The sequence below is a fragment of the Phoca vitulina genome, unplaced genomic scaffold (genome assembly GCF_004348235.1).
Source record: "Phoca vitulina isolate PV1807 unplaced genomic scaffold, GSC_HSeal_1.0 scaffold11, whole genome shotgun sequence".
NCBI classification, from domain to species: Eukaryota; Metazoa; Chordata; class Mammalia; order Carnivora; family Phocidae; genus Phoca; species Phoca vitulina.
The window spans coordinates 28,905,519-28,926,677 of NW_022589714.1; the positions used below are offsets into that span (position 1 = coordinate 28,905,519).

Genomic DNA, 21,159 nt, shown 5'->3' on the forward strand with positions numbered 1-21,159 from the left:
TTTATACAAGTTAGAATAAACAGTGGTGAATAAAAATGGACTTTTAAATAAAAATCCTTGACAGTTGATTCTGTCATTTATCAGAATCATTTAGGAAATGAAAAGCAGAAAATACACATTTTAAAATTTATCACTAATTAAAAAGAGCCCTAAAAGTTTTATATATAATGACCAAGAAAAAAAATGCTTAATTATGGAAATACCACTTATTTGTCTAATAATAAATTGAAAATCACAAGGTCATCATTTTCTCTAAATCCAAATAAGATACAATCTCTTGACTCTGATAAAAGTTCCAAAATGTAATGATATATATCAGTGGTTTAACATAATTTTTATGAAATATTTCTGTGTTAATCTTAACCATCCTTAGTTTAGTACCTGCTCTTAAAAACAACATTAAAAACATTTTATATCATGATTAACCCTGGTTATATAAACTTATTGGGAAAAAATATTTTGATCATTAAGTACCACACCAGAGGGCTTAATTTAATTCTTACCTGCAAAGATTTGACACTAGTTATGAGTGAATATCCAACGTCTCTAATCAACAACAACAGGATTTTTCATACAATAGAGAGGGCAGTGTTAATGTGATTATAGAATTCTCAATATGGTTTTTACTTAAAAAGTACATAACGAGCATCCTTCACAGTAGTTGATGTGTAATCCCATTGGATTTGATAAGAAATTTCTTCATGAACACACAGGAAATTAAGCATCAAGAACTTTAAATGTATAAGATAACTGTTAAACAAGTGACATGATGTTACACACATGGGATACAACAATTATAGAAATACATTTTGGAAGAAAAAAACTTAAAAGATATTCTAACCCCAAAGCTTATAAAGAAAATTAAAGAGAATAGAAATACGTGGCAAATGGGAGGGAGTGTTTTGCTCCCTCTTTAATTGCAGCAGTATTCCAGAAAACAATCCTCTTTGAATTTGGGGAGATAACACTGTTTTCCATGCCTTTGCTCTTCATTTTCTGAGGTACATAAAGTAGTAGAATAGACTTAAATTGACAATATTTTTTGTTTACATATTATCTCTAAAAAATCAATTATTTTGCTTCATGCTATTTGAAAACTAATTGTACATAACCTAATGGAATTTACTTTTTTTGACTTGTAACTTGTAGAAAGTAGAAAATTGTCTGTTGTAAAATTAATTGGAATTGAAAAACTTTCTAAGTTGTAATGACTAACCAGACTTTTTTTGAAATGCAGTTGTTTACTACTATAATTTATATCAGGTGTGAGAGATTGTATTATTGTTATACTGATATTAAAACAATAATAGCCCTCCTCACAATTTGTGTCCATAAGCATGTTCGGGTGTTTGTCATTCTGATATTTCAGGTTTATGTATATTCAGACCACATTTTACAAGCATATTTATCTCTATCTTTAATAAAACAATGCACACTGGGAGTGAAATTCAGTATCACCATGCCTGACACTTTTGCAATTAACTCATCAATGATTTGTAACTGTTATTTGATATCCAGGAAACACTCTAAGCCTTGGAACCTTTAAGTCATTTTCCTCAGAAACTAGGAGTCCTCTTTTGCCAAGAATGAATGAATTCGAATATCAAAGTGTCCATGGGTTTGGAGAAATTCAGAAATAATGAAGTTCAAATGGATTCTCTATTCGCTAAAATGATCTCATCCTTATTGATAACAAAATTCAGCAACACTAGTGACATTTTACATTAAATCTTTGAAATATGGCAAAACAGAGAGATGCGTATTCTATGTAGAGCATAAAACAGTTGCAACACATTCTTTCCATAAGAAGTCTCTCATTTGTGTTATTAGCACATAATGAAGCGTGCGGTTGACCTTTTGTTCCATAAGATTGGCAGGTTTTGGAAAAAACTCTTTCTTGACCACTCGTCCTAGTAAGGTAACCATACTCTTAGAAGGGTTCCAGAATCAACATGTTGAAAGCAATGCGTAGAGTCTGCTATTCCGTTGCCACAGTATCTTGTAGGTACTAGTGTTTGTTTGTTTTCCTTCCAGGCAATGATCATTTTTAGAAACTGTCTGCTTCCACAAAACTTAGCCTTTAGTTAGTGTAAGTAAAATTGGAGATTTAAAAGTTTTAGTTAGAAACTCAAGTCATCCAGGTATCCGTAAAGTACACAAGTGCTTTAAAACCAGTCTTCTTTCACACTGCACTGGTCATGCAAGGCAATTGGTTCATAAACCACTATCTCTTTGAATGAAATGACACTGAGTAACACTCAACATTGATACTCAGTCTCTTCTTTCAGACCTCCAACCAGGTTGACAGGAGTGATGACGATGGTCCCTGTTGTAGATACCTATGCAGTAAAATACTTAATTTTGCTGGGCTAATTAGCAGGTGCCAGGTGGTATATTTGGAGCAGGGGTTCTCAAATTTTTAGGTGCTTCAGGATAACCTGTATGATTTGTTAACACACAGAGTCCTGGGTGCCACCCCCAAAGTTTCTGATGCAGCAGATCTGAGATTGGGTGGAAATTTGCATGTCTAATAATTTCTTAGGTGAGGCTGATGTTGATGGTTCAGAAACCACATTTTGAGAATCACTGATTTACAGCAAAGGCATCTTGACTTCTGAGTCTATCCTTAACAGGCAATCGTACAATGGCTGCCTCTCTGAGCCTCTCTCTTTCTCTCTTTCCTTCTCTCTTGCTCTCCCTCTCTCAATCTCTCTCCTTCTTAAATAATAAAGAACTAGATATATTACAGTCTGTATAATTTAGCTCTTATTCTGAGATACTACTTAGGCATTAAGGCATATTATCAATATTACTTGAAGAATCCTCAAACTACTTAAAATCCTAGCTCCCATCACAATCTGAATATTACAACATTCCTTTCACGCAGCATAAACAAGAAAGTTCTCAAATGTACAAAGGGAAGGGAGGAGAGAGTTATAACACTGCTTTTGACGTTATCTTTCTGATAATTAGCAATATCACTTCAATAAACCTTCTCTGGTAGGGTCATTTTTTGCTTTGAGTAGGAAAAAAGCACAAGGTAGCCCCACGTTCTAAAATAGGAAAACAACTTGTGGACAATTTGCTTGTGTCTTCTTTCAGAAAGTGATGGGTTGGAAAATAGCAAGAAATGAATGAGATAGTTTTTATCATCTATAAAAATTTTTCTTAAATATTATTCTCCACATCTTTTGTTTCAGTAAAAATAAGGATACCTGCTGCTGTCATGCAAGAAGAGCAACTTTCATGAACATCTCTTACTTTGAATTCAATTTTCAAGTAAATATTTGAGTTAGAAGCATTTTGCAGGGAGACAAGTTTGAAATATTCAGTGCTTTGGATTGCAGCTCTCACATTTGTACAAAGTACGCCAGGTGGCTACTCCTTTGTACATGAGTTAGGAGCCAGCACTTCACTCCTAACCACCTGCAGGCCTACGTGGAATTTGCGGACATCAGCCGTGTCACTGTAATGAATCAGAAAAAAAACTTTTTCTGTTCGTGTCCCATATTGGTTGCTTCACTCCTCCACCCCCATTTGAATCTGTCCCCTAGAGTGGTTTGCTGTCCTGTAGACTCTATCGACATGTCTCCCTCAGTCATCTAGAGCTCTTTTGAAGGCACGTGTACATCCACCCCTACCTCGTTCTCCAGCACCTAGCACAGTGGGTGCTTGTATTTGAGAAATATTTATGAAATTCAAATAAATGCAAATATTTACATCACATCACCATGGCAGTAATAACTGTCCCATATGGGACCCAGCTGTGATTTAGTAGTCCACTACTCCTTTTCTTTGTAAATTGCATTCTTAATTTAATCCAGCAAGGCCAACTACATCATTTTTATTGGTTAAAAGAATCCTGCCTTATTCTCAAATGTTGAAGTCTTTTCTTAGAGATGGAGATTGTTATGTATTTGTAGTTACTCCAAGATTGTTATGTTAATACAATCTTACTGGCCATATGTTGAGACGAGAAATGTGAGCAACGGTAAGGTTACAAACCTGAGAAAATTGTGTTAAATGAATGGAAATTAAAGTTTAATGGTATATATTTTTAAATAGTTTTGAAAGATAGCTTTTGAGTTATCTAATATAGTATGCTATTTTGTATATAAATATTCTCTCAGATGTCACATCATGAGTCTTTTGTGATTTTTTTTTAAAACTATGAATTTAACTAACATGTCTGTTGTTAATTGAGTTAGTAATTGCTACTTCTTTTAGTAGACAAAAGAAAATCATTGGATAACTCTTGGTAATTTTTTGCAACCAATCTGAAGGTGAGAGAGTAAAATAACAATTAGAATTAAAAATATTCAAACATTTAATTGACACAAATCACAGTACATGAAGCTAAAAGTGAAATAGCCTAAAATAAATTCAGTTGAAAGTCAAACTTCTAAAATTTTATTTAAATCAAAAGTTGAGAAATTATTTTAAACTGACTTTTTTTTTTTTATTTCCAAAGAGCAATAGAGTAAAAAGAAAGAAAGAAAGAAGAAAAAAAGAAGAACGAAAGAAAGACCACAAAGTAATTTAAGCTTCAGATCATTAGGATAATAAAGTTTGTGTGTACAGAGATTTTTAAAAAAGAATAGTTTTACTCAGATATCCCTGTCATATGAATGAAATTTCTACCAGCTTTGAAGTGGCCCTGCTCCATTGGCTGCTGGGAGTGTGCTTATGCTGGTGAGCACAACTTGCTCTGAGAGTTTTGATATGTTGTCAAAGTTGCTGATCTGGGTGGTCAGAGACTTCCGGCTCTCTGTGCTCGTTCGGCCCCGGGTAAGCCGGTCCTCCTGGCGATGGTGAACTCCAAGGCAACAGCAAGAAAATGCAGCTTTAAATTCCTCTCGAAACTTTCCTGACAAACCAGGGAGAATGAAAGGAAAAAGAATTACACATAAATAGTGTTCAACAAATCATGAATAGGGTATAACCCAGTTGCTCCCTTGAGCCAAACTAACAATGAGGGGCAACATTTTGCAAAAAGGAGGAAATAGGAAGAGGAAATTGTGTTACTGGAAGCTTGGTAGACTCTTGAAACAATAAGGTATTTCCATAAAATAATGTAACTGCTTTTCATGTGCGATGTTTGGAATTTGTTTCATTCCTTTAGAGTCAAACCTTCTATATTTGTGATTGTGGGTTTTTATAGACAGCTGTAATGAAAATGATCATTAGTAGGCTGTCCAGAGATATTTAATAATTTCAAAAATGATGAAGCCTGTATTGTATATAGCCATGACTGTACAGAAATTATCCCTACACTGGACTCTGAAGAAACTGGTCTACTGGCACGCTCAGTTCAACAGAGTATCTAGAAAAAAAACACCTTAAAATATATAGAAAATTTCTAAAGTTTCATAATCTGCATGAGGCAGAACAAAAAAATGGAAGGAAAAATTACCCACTTCAGAAGTTATTACTTGCCCTTAAGTCACTGACGTGAAATTGGAGAAGTATGAAAAATGAAACAGACACCTTTTTAAGGATAAATGAACAGGATTGGGAATCATCATTTCTCTTCTCTGAGCCTCCATTACCAAAGTGGGTGATTGAGTGATTACATGAGAAGCGAATGTTCCAGGGCCTCCGACAATCGCTGGCACATCCCAAGTCTCCACAGGTTATCAACCACCTTCCCTGCCTCACTCCACCCCACAATAGCACTTTGACTTGGTCCTGTGGCCTTGACTTCAAACACTTCTCCCTATAACCTTCTAGGAGGTTTGATCTGCTTAGTGCAAGCCTGAGGGCTTTAGTCATCTCTAACCCCAGGGCAATGGCTTCCTCATTGCTTTCCAAGCCACAGTTCCACATGGTCCCTTGATCCCCCAAACACAGCACATGAGCAGTGAGTGGTATCCGGTGATCTCCGATCTAATGCCATCTTTAACCTGGAGACAGGGGTTGGATGTGGCGGGGGAAGGCAAGAAAACCCCACATATACACCACCTGAAAGGTGAAATAAAGCAGGTATATATATGGTATATACCATGATTGAGAAAGAAAACAATGGAAGTTGACTGGTCATTTGTCTTTTTTTCTTTTTTTTTAAATAACCCATACAACCTACAAGGCCAAAGATGAAGTTGGAAAATACACAAAGTATGCAATAAAATGAATTGCTTATTCTTCCACATAAAATTATCCTATATTTGGAGATAGCAATGAAACAGAAATAGCCAACCGGTTAGAGAAGAAGACAGTGTAAAGATGCAGCTAATTAAAACACAATTCTAGGGGCGCCTGGGTGGCTCAGTCGTTAAGCGTCTGCCTTCGGCTCAGGTCATGGTCCCAGGGTCCTGGGATCGAGCCCCACATCGGGCTCCCCGCTCAGCGGGAAGCCTGCTTCTCTCTCTCCCACTCCCCCTGATTGTGTTCCCTCTCTCGCTGTGTCTCTATCAAATAAATAAATAAAATCTTTAAAAAAAAAAAAAAAAAAACACAATTCTAAAGGTCAGTCAGGCAAAATGTTTGTAAATAAAACAACTAGTTAAATGATTTTTACATTTACATTGGTTCCATAAACCGAGAAAAATTAAATCTGTTACAGATGTGTGTCTTTGTGTGTCATTTAGCTTGTGCATTATTTAGAAGTAGTATCATTTTTTGTGGTCAGTGAGAAATCTTGAGATAACCCGAAGAGATGTTACTCACAAGAGAAATGTAAATACAGAAAAATACCCAAAAGTGGGTTCCAATTCAATCTCAATGAGGCAGTCTCAGCGTTGGCAAAGGAAATAATACAGCAAGTCTGTTTTATTTTCAGATAAAATTATTTTACATGTTGGTAAATCATAAGTTTAATGTATGACAAGCAGGATTCTGTGTTCTTCAGTTCTCACAATTTTCACTTTCCTCCTACTCAACATTTCTTTTAAATTTTATGGGAAAATGACTTAGATGGTTTTCTCTGATGAGTTAGGTACCATGTGATCCCTCTCATCAGGGTAAAACCTCGAGATGAATTAGATCCGGGGGGGGAGAAATCTCATCGTATAGCAATTAAGCTCTTCGCACATTTCAAGAGTGTTCAGAACCTTGTGGTCACTGACCCCTCGCCCTTGGTGAGGACTGTGGCTTACGTGGAAGGAACAGTTGCAAACTCACCACTGAGAAAATTATAAATAATTGGGTTCGCAGCGCTATTGGCATATACGAGCCAGTGTGAAAATGTAAACCAGGCGTATACCGTCTCTCTGTCTTCTGTGTGTGTGAACATCCCAAACACTCTGTAGGAAACACAAAACAAAACAAGAAACGATCACGGGAAATGCAATGTGATTTTGAAAAGCACCCTTCAAATACTGAAATTCATGGCTGAACACAGCCCTTGATGGAAGCTGCCCAACTAGCCCCTGTCCTCCCCTGAGGCGGGCACCGGCTTACGGCACCACAGTGGCTTTAGGAAAATGTCAGTACCTGAACAGAAGTTCCACGGCACAATTAGGAAATCAAAGGCCAAATCAAGCCAGAGAAGGGTCTTTCTGTCCTGTAAACAACAAATGTAATCCTGTTTCTGGTGAGTAAGAGTACAGAAGTTAAATATATAGCTATGTCCTTTTTTCATTTTGTTTCTAAATACAGCTGAACAAGTTTGTTACTATTCCATTTTGTGTGTCATTTAAAAAGCACTCTTACACTGCAGTCTTTGAGTCCTTCTTCCTACCTACATTTGTGCATTGATCAAAGTATCACATTTTTTCAACTACACTCTTCCCAGCCTTGTTGAAATTTGCCTTCTGGGACTTCATTACAGTTAGAGAGAGACGAGTTTTCAGTAGGCAAAATTCTGGTAACTTCTTAAAATTCATGAGTTTTAGTATTTTTATTTATGATGTTAAACTCTGAAAAATATTTCATTATTTTATCCTTAAACATCATTTTTAAGATTTGTTCCATACTCAGAAATATCCCATCTATCAAATTCAATCTGCTAGCCAATAGCAGGTAGCTTGTAACTAACTACCTAGTAAATTTTATAGGTTGAAGATGATAATGCATTTCCTGCCAGAAGCTCCATCATTGATTGTGTAATTTGATTACACACGATGGTGCCCATGATAGAAATGCATTTCTGGAATAAAGTGATGCTCTGTGGAGTACTGGAGTTTTACAAAAATACGATATGGAGTGAAATGACATGGACAAATGGAATTAATGGTATGTTCTGACCCTCTAGCATAATATATCTTTGAAATCCTAGACAAACCAGAACTGCTTTAAAAAAGCTGGTTTTAACTAGTCAGGCAAAAAATTCTTTCAAGGAAAAGAGTTTAGGAATGTATTGGTAAGAGAAAGAAAATACAAGCATAACCTATAAGGGCAAACACAGAGATAAGCATTTGAAGAAAAGGAGTGTTTTTCTCAAGTTTTGTGGAAAAGAGCAGAATGCTCAAAAAATTGAGAATATTTTAACATAGACTTTCTTCTTAGCCGTTTATTTTCCTTGGAAAGGTCTTTAAGTTAGAGGTCTTTAAGTTAGAAAAAGAAGAGAAATATTATGGACAATTAGATATTTGGAAATAGCTAAAGGACCGGTCCAAGTGCCGAGATGCAGGGAATCCCAATGAGCAGTCCAGAGAGCAGTAAATCTGACTTTCATTGCATTTAGACAGAGTACCATAAAAGTACAAAAAGTTAAAAAAAAAGAGAGAGAGAAAATCATTCAGTATCATAGCATGTTTATAAGGTTCTTAAGAGTAGAAAACCGCATCTAGCCAAAGATCAGAATAAATTTGTATGGGATTTCTTCCACCAAGAAAAATAAGACCGAAATTATGAAGAGCTATGGAGGGCAAAGTAGCTTTCAGTTTCTTGTGAGCCAGGATGTATCTCAAGGCCCCACGCTGCTGAAAATCTCATTCCTTAAAGGCTGTGTCTGTACTAAATAATATTACTAAACAAAAAGTCATTTTCCATCGGGAGAGTTATTAAGCAATCAAAAACAAGGGCCAAGAAGAAGGAGAACTCTCTGCAGCCGGTTGCACCGCCTTTAGCGTGTGTGACTCCAGCCAAAGCTGCCGCTCTCCAGAGTCTCCAGCTGTGAGGAATATGATACTGACTCTGAATCAGGGAAAAGTGAGAGGAGCAATCCTACTTTAAGTTCGAAGCCTATTACAAACAAAATTACTATTACCTTGGGGCCAGTCTGTTTGCAACAGTTATGATAATTCCCAATAAAGTTGGCTGGCTGTGAAGTTCATGCGCACCATGGCCCCTGCATTGGCTGTTCTTGTTGGTCCATTGTTTTTAACTTAACAGTGTATCTGCAGCCTAAAAAATAACACGCTTTCTCTCACTGAAAAGTTTCATGCTAATTTTTATTAATAGTCACCCTGAGCTCTCGATTCAGTGACTTGAGGAAATGGCATTTTTTTGTTTAAACACTCAAAACACAGTATGAGCCCTGATTCTGTTTTTGTGTGTGTGCTCACAAATGCACTTTTAAGTATAATTAGAATGCTAACAAAACATCCCTATCTCTTTTTATCCTTTAGATAGAATTCTGTCATAACTCCCTATGTATGAGAACAAAGTTTGTAAAACCCAATTTGTTCTGATCAAAAAAGAACTCCAAGCTGTAAATGAGGTTTTTTTGTTTGTTTGGTTTTGGTTTTGGTTTTGTTTTGTTTTTTATTTTGGGTTTTGTTGTTGTTGTTGTTGTTTCTTTTTGTTTCTTTTCTTTCTTTCTTTCTTTTTTTTTTTTTTTTTTTTTTTTGCATTAGAACTTTTTCTGCATGTAAGGCTCAGCAATTAGCTTGAAGAGGTCAGGTGAACATCTGTTTTATGTCTGCCATTCAACAGAGAACTTCCATGGACAAGGCATGTAGAGTCTGAGCACTCTAAAAGGCTGTCCAACTTACCTGTTAGGAACAACAACACACTGAGTTATCTGGCCTGACACTATCTAGGCAAAGGGCTTAGATTTTTCTCTGGCTTAAGAAGAAAAAAAAAGTTCTTCACTAAGAACCAAGAAATGACAGTCACTTTATTTTCAAATAATAGAAGAACTTTACCTCTTGAGCACATTGAGGATGCTAATTGGTAGATAGCAAATTGCAAACACCAAAAGCACAACCATTAGCATCCGGGCTGTTTTCCGTCTGGCTCGGATCTGCTTTATTTCAGCGGCCACAGCACTAATCCTGGACTTGGTCTGCTGCCCTGGCCCTCGAGGCTGTGAAGCAGGCTGCAGGGGCTTCCATTTTCTCTGAACTACAGATGATGTTCCAGGGATCTAAAAGGAGCAGAGACTCTTTATTGCCACTTGACTCAGGGAAGTTCCACTTTGGAGAAGTAACTAGAAGATACAGGAAGGAGAGTGTTTTGGACGTTCCCCAGAATGTTTGCTGAGTTGAGTATGTTCTTGAGTAATACAGTTGAGTATTAAATAGGAGTTTGGGTGGAAAACAAGTTGGAACATCCCATTTTTGTCAAGGTCTAAAGAGAGCTACAAGTGGGAAAGATACCTCTTTATAAACAGAGAAGTTGTATATCCAGACAATGGAATATTATTCAGTGCCAAAGAGAAATGAGATATGAAGCCATGAAAAATGATAGGAAACTTAAATGCATATTGCTAAGTAAAAGAAGCCAATCTGAAAAGGCTACATACCATAAAGTCTACAACTACATGACATCTTAGAAAAGGTAAAATCAGAGAGAGAGTAGAAAGGCAGTGGTTGCCTGGGGGTGGTGGGGGGTGTGTTGGGGGGCTAGTGGGCAGAGCACAGAGGATTCTTGGGGCAGTGAAAATACTCTGTATGGTACTGTAATGATGGATACATATCATTATACATTATATGATGGATTTGGATACGTTGTCCAAACCCATAGAATGTACAACATTAAGAGTGAACCCTCAGGTAAACTACGGATTTTGGATGATTCTATGTCAGTGTAGGTTCATCAGTTGTAACAAATGTATCGCTTTGGTGAGGGATATGGATAATGGGAAGGCACTTCATGAGTGGAGGTAGGGGGCATTTGGGAAACCTCTGTATCTTCCATTCAATCTTGCTGTGAACTTAAAACTGTTCTTAAAAACAAAACAAAACAAGCAAACTAACAACCAAAGCCAGTTCTTAATTAAAAGGAGAGTGAAATAAAAACTGGCAAAGAAGAGCTGTAAAAGGACAACAACCATATTATCTGATTAGGAATTCTGGTTCAGCTCAGATACCTCAGTATAAAGAGAGGGGAAAGGTAACAGGTAATTGCAAAAGTAACTCGAAAGCATTTTTTTCATGCATCAATACTGCCATCTGCTGCCAGAGGGACAGATAGGACTTAACTACCTAGTGCTTTTTATTAGATTTTGTTTCTCAGGTTTGGCCAACGGAAACTTTGAGTGAAGGGGCACCTGGGTGGCTCAATTGGTTAAGCGTCTGCCTTCGTCTCAGGTCATGATCTCAGGGTCCTGGGATCGAGCCCCGCATCAGGCTCCCTGCCCCGCGGGAAGCTGCTTCTCCCTCTCCCACTCCCCCTGCTTGTGTTCCCTCTCTCGCTGTCTCTCTCTGTCAAATAAATAAAAATCTTAAGAAAAAAAAAAAAGATAAAGAAACCTTGAGTGAAGAGAATAAAAAAATAAATAAAATATTCTCTGTTGCTTACTATTTATTGTTATGAAATTACTTGAAACCCATTTTGTGATCTAGTCTGGCCCTTAAAAATGCATACCAACAGGGGTGCCCAGTGTGGCTCCATCAGTTAAGCCTCTGTCTTCTGCTCAGGTCCTGATCTCTGAGTCTTGGGATCAAGCCCGCCCCCCCCCCGGCTCCCTACTTAGTGGTGAGCTGCTTCTCCCTCTCCCTCTGCCCGTCCCCCCACTCTTGGTCATACTCTCTTACTCTTTCTCTCTCTCTCTCTCTCAAATAAACAAATAAAATCTTTAAAACAAATTAAATAAAATGCATACAAACACAGTGAGAATCCCTTGTGGTATCACATTAACATTTCAAATAGCTGGAATTTGTAACAACAGTTATACAACTTGTACTTTTCCATTTCTTTTCAAAGTTATTTGATAATAGCAGGGAGTCCTTCCAAGTGTAATATTTTCTTAATTATAAGCTCATGAAGATTGATAGAGTTTAGTGAGCAAAACAATAAAATTCAGCACACATAATTTTTTAAGAGGAAAATGTGCCAACAAGCACACATAGCCGTTTGTTGGTTCTAACTAAGACTCCATGGTCGTCTATGTTCTGTTAAGATTATTCAATTGTTGTTTTTATCTCTGTGCTGTTAGCCAGGACAGACCCATGTGTTCCTGTGCTCTCTCAGAATGCACGTTGGACGGACTCTATTGCTTTATACATCACAAGATCCAGGTGTGTTTAAGATAATCTTAGCAAGCAGAATTTTACTTTGATTTCTACACAGACAAATTAATATGGAGTTTCTTTTGGCCATAACTATTCTCTCTTAAAAAGAAACAAATGAAGTTAATGAAAACCTGCCCTTACATAGACAAACGTTTGATAAATTATCTGTCTTCTGGCTCTCTATGTTCTTTTATGCAGCCTGACCTTTTCACATAAGTGGTGGTCCTATAAATTTTCTTATATATATTACTGGTTGGGGGTGGGGAGGACACTGAGGATTCTTCCTCCTCTGTGAGTCTCTTTTTAAATAGTCATTTATAAAATAATTGAGGAGAAACCACAATGGACGTTGGAAAGTTCCAGAAAAGCTGTATCATGAGTAACCCTATAAATGTCTGCTAAATGATCTTGGACTGTTTTCTAAATGATCTCTCATAGATCATTTAAACTTTAGAAATTCTATTATTGACATTGAGAAAGGTTAAATAAAATATCCATGTCTATATCTAACAAGTCAGAATTGGCACTAAGGTCTGTCTGACTGAAAAGCTCATCTTTTCCCATTCTGATGTAAGGTTTCCATTTATAAACTTCCAACACAATGTGTTATGGAAGACAGTGAATTTTTAAATATATGCTTAGTTAGATGAAATAATAATCATACAAAAGGGCATTGAGAAATCCAGCCTGGGAGGCTGTCCATGTAGGAAGGTCTTCCCCTGCCATCTCAGGAAGGGCTCAACAATCCATCTGTGTAAAGCATGTGTGTGCATATGCGTACACGCACACACGCACACACACACACACACTCCGCTTTTATTCCACTATTGTAAATAAACTTTAAAATCATCTTTGATATGAAAATACATCTTGGAAGAGTTATTACCACAATTATGAATTGGAAATATCATGTAAATGATGGACCTTGGAACCTGCCCTTTCTTAAGCCGTGTTTGTGACTAGGATTAATTTATAAGAAAAGGGAAACATGCTGCATACATTAAAAGAAGAATAGAGGATATTATGAATAATGAATAAATTTGCAAACTTAAGTGAGATGGATAAATAACCTTGAAAAACAAAGATTACCAAAACTGACACTAAAGATTACTGAAATTGGCACTATGATTCCAAACTATGCTACACAAAAACTCCAGGTCCAGATAGGTTCATTAATGAATTCAATCAAATGGTAAAAAATAAATAATATAGATCTTATGTAGACTCTTTCTGAAATTCAAAGAAACAATAATACTTTCTGAATAATTTTATAACACTACAGATACCCTAATAATCAAAGACATGGCAACAAAAGAAAACAATCGACTAAATATCTCTCATGAATAGAGATGAAAAATTCCTTAAAATATATTATCAAATCATACTTAGAAATATACAAAAAGGATAATAAAATTTACTAAACAAATCAATTAGATTTATTCCAGCAATGCAGTGTTGATTTAACATTCAAAAATTAATCAATGCAATTTATATTAACAGAATAAGAGACAAAAATATGATCATCTCAATAAATAAAGGAAACGCATTTGAAAAATTCAACACCTTTTCATGATAAAAATTTCAGTAAATTAGTAAACTAGTAAGACGAGGAAACTTTATCCACCTGGTAAAGGGCATCTATAAAAAAGTCTTCAGCTATCATCCTACCTAATGGGAAAATATGAACAATTTCCTTTAAGACTGAGAACAAAACAATGAAGTCTTTTCTCAGTGCTTCTACTCAACATTATACTGGATGTCTCAGCCAGTATAAGAAAACAAGAAAAATAGATAAAAGGTATATAGATTGATTTTATTGAGGAGCCATATTTATAACATATATTTCATGGTTCAGATGACCAAAATATATTTCCCAGATATATTTCGTCTTCATCTACAGTTCCTGAAAATGCTTCAGAGCCATAAAAGGTGAAATGGGTGTCTTATTAATGAAGGTAACTTAAGGTCAGGAACTAGTTGCCAGGAGGACCAACTATTAAAGGATGAAAATTTCAGTCCCACCCCCTGACCTCTGGGAAGGAGAAAGGAGCTGGAGCTGAGTCAACCAATTGCCAATGACTTAGTCAATCCTGATGACATAATGAAGCCTCTATAAAAACCCAAAAGGACAATGGGTTTCAGAGAGTCTCCAAGTTGGTGAACATATGGAGATGTGTGGTGAATGGCATACCTGGAGAGGACATGGAAGCTCCTTGCTCTGTGTATCTCTTTATCTGGCTGTTGATTCATAACCTTTAACATACCCTTTAATAAATTCATATCATCGGATTTTGAGATTTACAGTAAAGTCATATACATAATGTATATGTATGTATATGGGATTGTGTGTATCTCAGAAAAAAGAAGAGGACCAGTCTGATAAATACAATTTGGGAAATCACCTCATTAAAAAAATGCTTGGAAAATATATCACCTAAAAAAATTCTGTGCAGTTATGAAGGAACCTAGTAAAAAGTCACTTAACAGCCAGGGAAGGGAGTATAAATATTCAAAGTGAAGAGAAGCAGAAAGACAGATAGGAGGGCTATGGTAGTATGTAAACAGTGAAACCATGAACAACATTATTCAATGCTGGCAAATGATCAAGCAAAAAATCCTTAGGGAAACATTTTTTGGAAATCATTGATGACTTCAAGTGGGAGCTGTTTCAGTGTAATGATAGGATTTGAATAAGAATAAAGTGGGCCGAGAAATCAGTGAGGGTGGGAGGTGGTGAGAAAAGGAGCCAACAAATGGAAAAGCCATGAATTTTAGCTAGGAGGAGGAGGAAGAGCAAAGAGTTAAGTTAGTAACTGGAGGAGTCTGAGAGTTAGGATGATGTTTTTTCTTAGTACTTAAAAATGCCTGCTCCAGGAGGACAGGTCTTCTTTATCTTTCTTCTATTCTTTAGCTCATTACCTATTTTATCATAATAGAGTGTAACTGATACTTGGTAGGTGCTATCTCATATGAAACAATAATCTCTACCTTTCTCTTTCTGTCTGGCAGAAACAATGGGACTTTTTCTTATTCCTTATACTATCATTTGAGAATGATTGAGCTCCAACACCCAGTGACTTTTTTTCCATTTAACTTCATGACTTCTTGACTTTTTTTTTTTTTAACCCTGGCAAGACCTTTTAGAATTTAGATGAGCATGCTAAGTCTGCATGATGACGATCATAACTATTCTATCTGTCCCATCTCTTGACTTCATTCTCAAAATAGAAAGCTCTAGTTTCAAGTCCTACAGACAACCCATATGGACTACAACTGCTGTCCATGATTCTCTCACCCAACTCCCAAACTCAAGGCTCCTGTCCTTTGTCCATCCCCAGATGTGTTGTCTATCAACATTACTCCGTCACACAATTAGCTCTTCTTTGTAGAAACTGGCTTCCCCTTTCCTTCCTGGAATCCAACAAATGGTTTTTACTGACTAGGTCCTCTCATGCATCTGTATTTCTATGGACCTTAAAATCTTTAGTCGCAATCTTTGGATAGTTCCCATTATATATTCTCATTGCATCAACAGGTTGAATTGTGTTTAACCTTTTTTCCTTCCCCCGACTTTGAGCAGAACAATTTCCTGAAAGAATTGCCTCCATCTTTAATTTTTTTCCTATTTTAAAAAACTCATTATTTTTTGTTCTCTTTTTTAAAAAACAGATTTACTGAGATGAATTTATATGCTAAAATTCACCTTTTAAGGGATACAGTTAAGTAGGTTTTAGTGTATGAACAAAGTTGTGCAATTATCACACTATCACTGTCTAATTCCAGAATATTTTCATCACCTGGAAATGAAACTCCAAACCTATTATCAGTCACTTCCCATCACCCCATCCTACTACCCTCTGCAACTACAAATCTTTCTGGCTCTATAAATTTGCCTCTTCTCTACATTTCATGTGAACAGAATCATAAAATATGTGGTCTTTTGTGTCTGGCTATTTTCACTTAACAATAATTTCAAGATTCATCCATGTTGTAGTATGTATCAATATTTCATTACTTTTTATAGCTGAATAATATTCTATTGTACACATATACCACACACATTCATCCATTAATGGACATTTGGTTTATTTCCACTTTTTGGCTACTATGTATAATGCTGCTATGAACAATAATGTGTAAGTTTTTATGTGGACATATTTTCAATTCTCTTGGGTATATACTTAAGGATTAAACTAGTAGGTCACATGGTAATCCTTTAAGATTTTGAGAAAGGGCCAAACCATTTTCCAAAGTAGCTGCATCATTTTCTACTTTTACATTTTTCCATTTTCCAGCCATATAATGAGAGTACTAATTTCTCCACATTCTCACCAATAATTACTTTTTTAAAAAAATTATTTCAGCCATCCTGTTGAGTGTGAAAAGGTATCTCACTGTAGTTTTAATTTCTCTTTTCCTAATAATTACATCTTTTCATGTGCATATTGGCCATTTGTATATCTTCTTTGGAGTAATGTTTATTCAAATCTTTGCTACTTTTAATGGGTTATTTCTTTTTATTGTTGAATCAGAAGAGTTCTTTATATATTTTGGATATGTCTTTTATCATATATGTAATTTGCAAATATTTTCTCTCATTCTGTGAATTGCCTTTTCACTTTGCTCATGGTATACTTTGAAGTACAAATGTTTTTATTTCTTTTTTTAAAAGATTTTATTTATTTGAAAGAGAGAGAGGGAGAGAGAGCACATAGGAAGAGGGAGGAGCAGACTCCCCACTGAGCAGGGAGCCCGAAGCAGGGCTGGATCCCAGGAGCCTGAGATCATGACCTGAGCTGAAGGCAGCCGGTTAACTGACTGAGCCACCCAGGCACCCCAAATGTTTTTATTTCAATAGCATCCAATTTATCTATTTTTAAAAATTTTTTTTTTTGCTTGTGGTTTTGGTGTCATTTAAACCATTAGCCTAAACCAAGGTCATAATGATGTCTGACCACAGACATAAAATGAATGTGTTTTCTTCTAAGAGTTTCATAGCACAGATGGCCTCTGACTTACAATGGTTTGACCTATGATTTTTTGAATTTATGATGGTACAAAAGTAATATACATTCAGAAATTGTACTTTGAATTTTGAATCTTGATCTCTTCCTAGGTTAGTTACTGTGGTATGATAATCTCTCATGATTCTATGCAGTGGCAGTGAGCTTCAGCTCCCCATCAGCCATGAATTCATGAAGGTAAACAATTGATACATTTACAACCATTCTGTTTTTTACTTTCAGTACAGTACTTAATAAATTACATAAGATGTTCAACACTTTATTATAAGGTGGGTTTTATGTTAGATGATTTTGCCTAAATGTAGGCTAATTTAAGTGTTCTGAGCACATTAAAGTAGTTTAGGCTAAGCTATGATGTTCTATACAGGTTAGTGTATTAAATGCATTTTTGACTTAGGTTATTTTCAATTTATGATGGGTTTATTGGGATGTAATGTCACTGTAAGTTGAAGAAGATCTGTATTAGTTCTTATATTTAAGTCTACAACCTATTCTGAGTTAAATATTATGTATGGTGTAAGGTGATGTCCAATTCCATTCTTTTGAGTATATAGAGCTGTCCCAGCCCCATTTGATGACAAGACTATGATTTTCCCCATTGAATTGTGATGAGAGTCTTGTCAAAAATCAATTAACCATAAATATAAGGGTTTATTTCCAGAGTTTGAATTCTATTTCATTGATCTATATGACTATCTGTTTGCAAATACTATACTATCTTGATTACTCTAGTTTTATAATAAGTTTTGACATTGAGAAGTGAGTTTTCCAACTTCATTCATCTTTATGAAGATCATTTTGGCCATTCCTGATCCCTTGCATATTTATATTGATTTTAGTACTATTTGCCAATTTGTTCAAAAACAAACAAACAAGACAGCTGGGTGTTTGATAGGAATTGTGATGAATCCATAGATCAATTTGAGGAATTTTTCTATCTTAACAATATTAAGTCTTCCAATCTATGAACATGAAATGTCATTTCATTTACGTAGTCCTTCTTTAATTTTTAAATGATATTATGTAATTGTATATGTTAGGTATTTCTTCTATTAGACTTATTGCTAAATGTTTTACTCTTTTTAGAGCTATTTTAAATGGAATTGTTTTGTTAATTCCATTTTTTGGATTGTTCTTTGCTAGTTTATAGAAATGAAATTAATTTTTGTCTGTTGATCTATTATTTTCAAAACTGGCTGGACTTGTTTTTAATTTTTTTGCATGTGGATTCTTTAGGATTTTCTATATACAGTATCATGTAATCTACAGAGTTAGTTTACTTCTTACTTTTCATTGATGCATTTTGTTATTATTCTTAATATTATTTCTTGAATAACTGACTTGGATAGAATCTAGTACTATTCAATATTAAATAGAACTGATAAGATCAAACATCCCTATCTTGTTCCTGATCCTGGCAGAGGAATATTCAGTCTTTCACTATTAAATATGATGTTAGCTGTGGGGTTTTGTAGACCTTATTATCAAATTGAAGAAATCTTTTTTATTTCTATTTGGTTAAGTGCTTTTATCTTGAACGGGTGTTGTATTTTGTCAAAAGCTTTTGCTGCATTTATTGAGATGATCATGTCATGTGGGTTTTGAGTTTTATCTGCTAATGTTGTATTACTCTGCTTGATTTTCATATGTTAAACCCACATTGCATTGCTGAGCTAAATCACACTTGGTCATCATGTATAACCTTTTTTTATATGTTGGGTTTGGTTTGCTAGTATTTTGTTGAGTATACTACTCTATATTCATAAGTATATTAGTTTATGGTTTTCTTGTGGTATCTTTGTCTAGTTTTAATAGTAGTGTAATTCTGGCTTTATGGAATGAGGTAGGGAGTGTTTCCTCCTCTCCTGTTTTTTCAAAGAGTTTGTGAAGGTTTGGTGTTAATTATCCTTTAAACATTTGGTAGAATTCAATAGTGAAGCCACCTGGGCTTTTTCTGTGGGAAATTTCTATTATTAATTTAACCTCTTTACTTATAATAGGTCTACTCAGATTTTCTAATTCTCCTTTAGACAGTTTCAGTAGTTTGTGTCTTTCTATGAATTTGTCCATTTTATCATGCTATCTACTTTGTTGGCATACAATTATTCATAGTATTCTCTTTTTTATTTTATTATGTTAATCACCATACATTACATCATTAGTTTTTGATGTAGTGTTCCATGATTCATTGCTTGCGTGTAACACCCATTGCTCCATTCAGTACGTGTCCTCTTTAATAGTATTCTCTTACTCTTTCTATTTCTGTAACATCTGTGGTAATGTCCCTCTTTTACTTCTGATTTTAGTGATCTGAATCTTTTCTCTTTTCTCTTGTAATTATATCTTATCTTTTCAAAGAATCAATTTTCAGTTTCATTGACTTTTATCTATTGATTTTTTTAAAGATTTATTTATGAGAGAACATGCATAAGAAATGCGGAGGAGGGGCGAGAGGGAGAGAAGCAGACTCTCCACTGAGCTTGGAGCCTGATATGGGGCTCAATCCCACAAGCCTGAGATCATGACCTGAGCCAAAACCAAGAGTTAATTGCTTAACCACCTGAGCCACCCAGGTGCCCCACCAAAATTTTATTTTTAAGTAATCTCTACACCCAACATGGGATTCAAACTCACAACCGGAAGATCAAGAGTTGTGTGTTCCACTGAATGAGCTAGCCAGCTGCCCTAACAGTCACAGTTTTGGTAAAGTTTCCTTTAATATTACTACAGCTACCTCAGCTTTCTTTTGTTAGTGTTTGCGTAGTAAACATTTTTCCCCAGTTTTTACATTTAACCTATTTGTGTCTTTGAATATAAGATGTGTCTTTTGAAGATAGCATAGAGTTGGATCATTTTATGTTTGTTCGTTTGATCTATTCTCCCAATCTCTGGAGTGTTTTATTCATTTACATTTAGTTACTGAATTTAATTATTTAATTATTAATTTAATTATTGAAAAGGAATAATTTACATCTGTCATTTTGCTTTGTTTTTATATATATTTTGTCTATTTTGTTCCTCTTTTCCTCCATTGCTGCTTTATTTTGTGTTAAATAAGTATTTTCTAGTATACCATTTTAATGCTCTTTTTTTTTTCTTTCACTATAGTTTTCTGAGTTATTTTCTTGGTGGTTGCCCTGAGAGTTACAATTAACAACCTAAGTAATATTTGGATTAATGGTAATTTAATTTTAATAGTGTATAAAAGTTTTGCTCCAAATTAGCTTCATTCCTGTCTCCTTTCTTTGTATTACATCTTTACATTACAAGCTGAATCTTTACAGTTTTATAATTATTGCTTTATGCTGTTATCTCTTAAGTAGGAGAAAAAAAGTATTACAAAGAAAAATACATTTATACTCTCTTTCATGTTTACCTATGTAGTTACTTTCACTAGTGCTCTTTATTTCTCTGTGTGAACTTGAACCTTTTGCTTCTGCCTCTGCAATTACAGTTTACTGACTATTCCCTCACACTAGACTGACTAATATTAATTAAGTTTTCTTGGACGAATGTTGAAGAATATAGAATAGTAGAAAAGACTGTGAGAAAAATTGGGACAGGAAAAGTTTTTCAAAGTTACACTCCTTGGTAAATTGAAATTTAGTTCAGACTCAAATATCAATTATGGTTCATCCCCAGTTCCTCCAACAATATAAGACACATAGTGGGTGCTTACCAAATATTTTGGAATATTTTGGAATGAGTTAACATGAGTTCACATGATGATTAAAATTTAAATGTTGAATTATCTGAGGTCTAGAAGTGGAAAGAACATTGATAGAGTCACACAAACC

General features: G+C 35.2%; 1 protein-coding gene across 3 annotated transcripts in view; it reads right to left on the reverse strand.

Moving 5' to 3' along the window:
* Positions 1-1,109: 1,109 nt before the first annotated feature.
* HCRTR2 (hypocretin receptor 2) overlaps positions 1,110-21,159 on the reverse strand; it is a 119,239-nt gene continuing 99,189 nt past the window's right edge. For 2 of the 3 annotated variants that reach the window (XM_032409629.1, XM_032409630.1), the window contains exons 5-7: positions 10,029-10,249; positions 7,120-7,241; positions 4,535-4,867 (exon numbers count right to left, since the gene is read on the reverse strand). In XM_032409629.1, the coding sequence (XP_032265520.1) occupies positions 4,638-4,867; positions 7,120-7,241; positions 10,029-10,249 (573 nt within the window). In that variant the 3' untranslated portion in view covers positions 4,535-4,637. Of the gene's footprint in view, positions 2,340-4,534; positions 4,868-7,119; positions 7,242-10,028; positions 10,250-21,159 lie in introns of those variants that run through there. The other variant, XM_032409632.1, reaches the window with a different exon arrangement.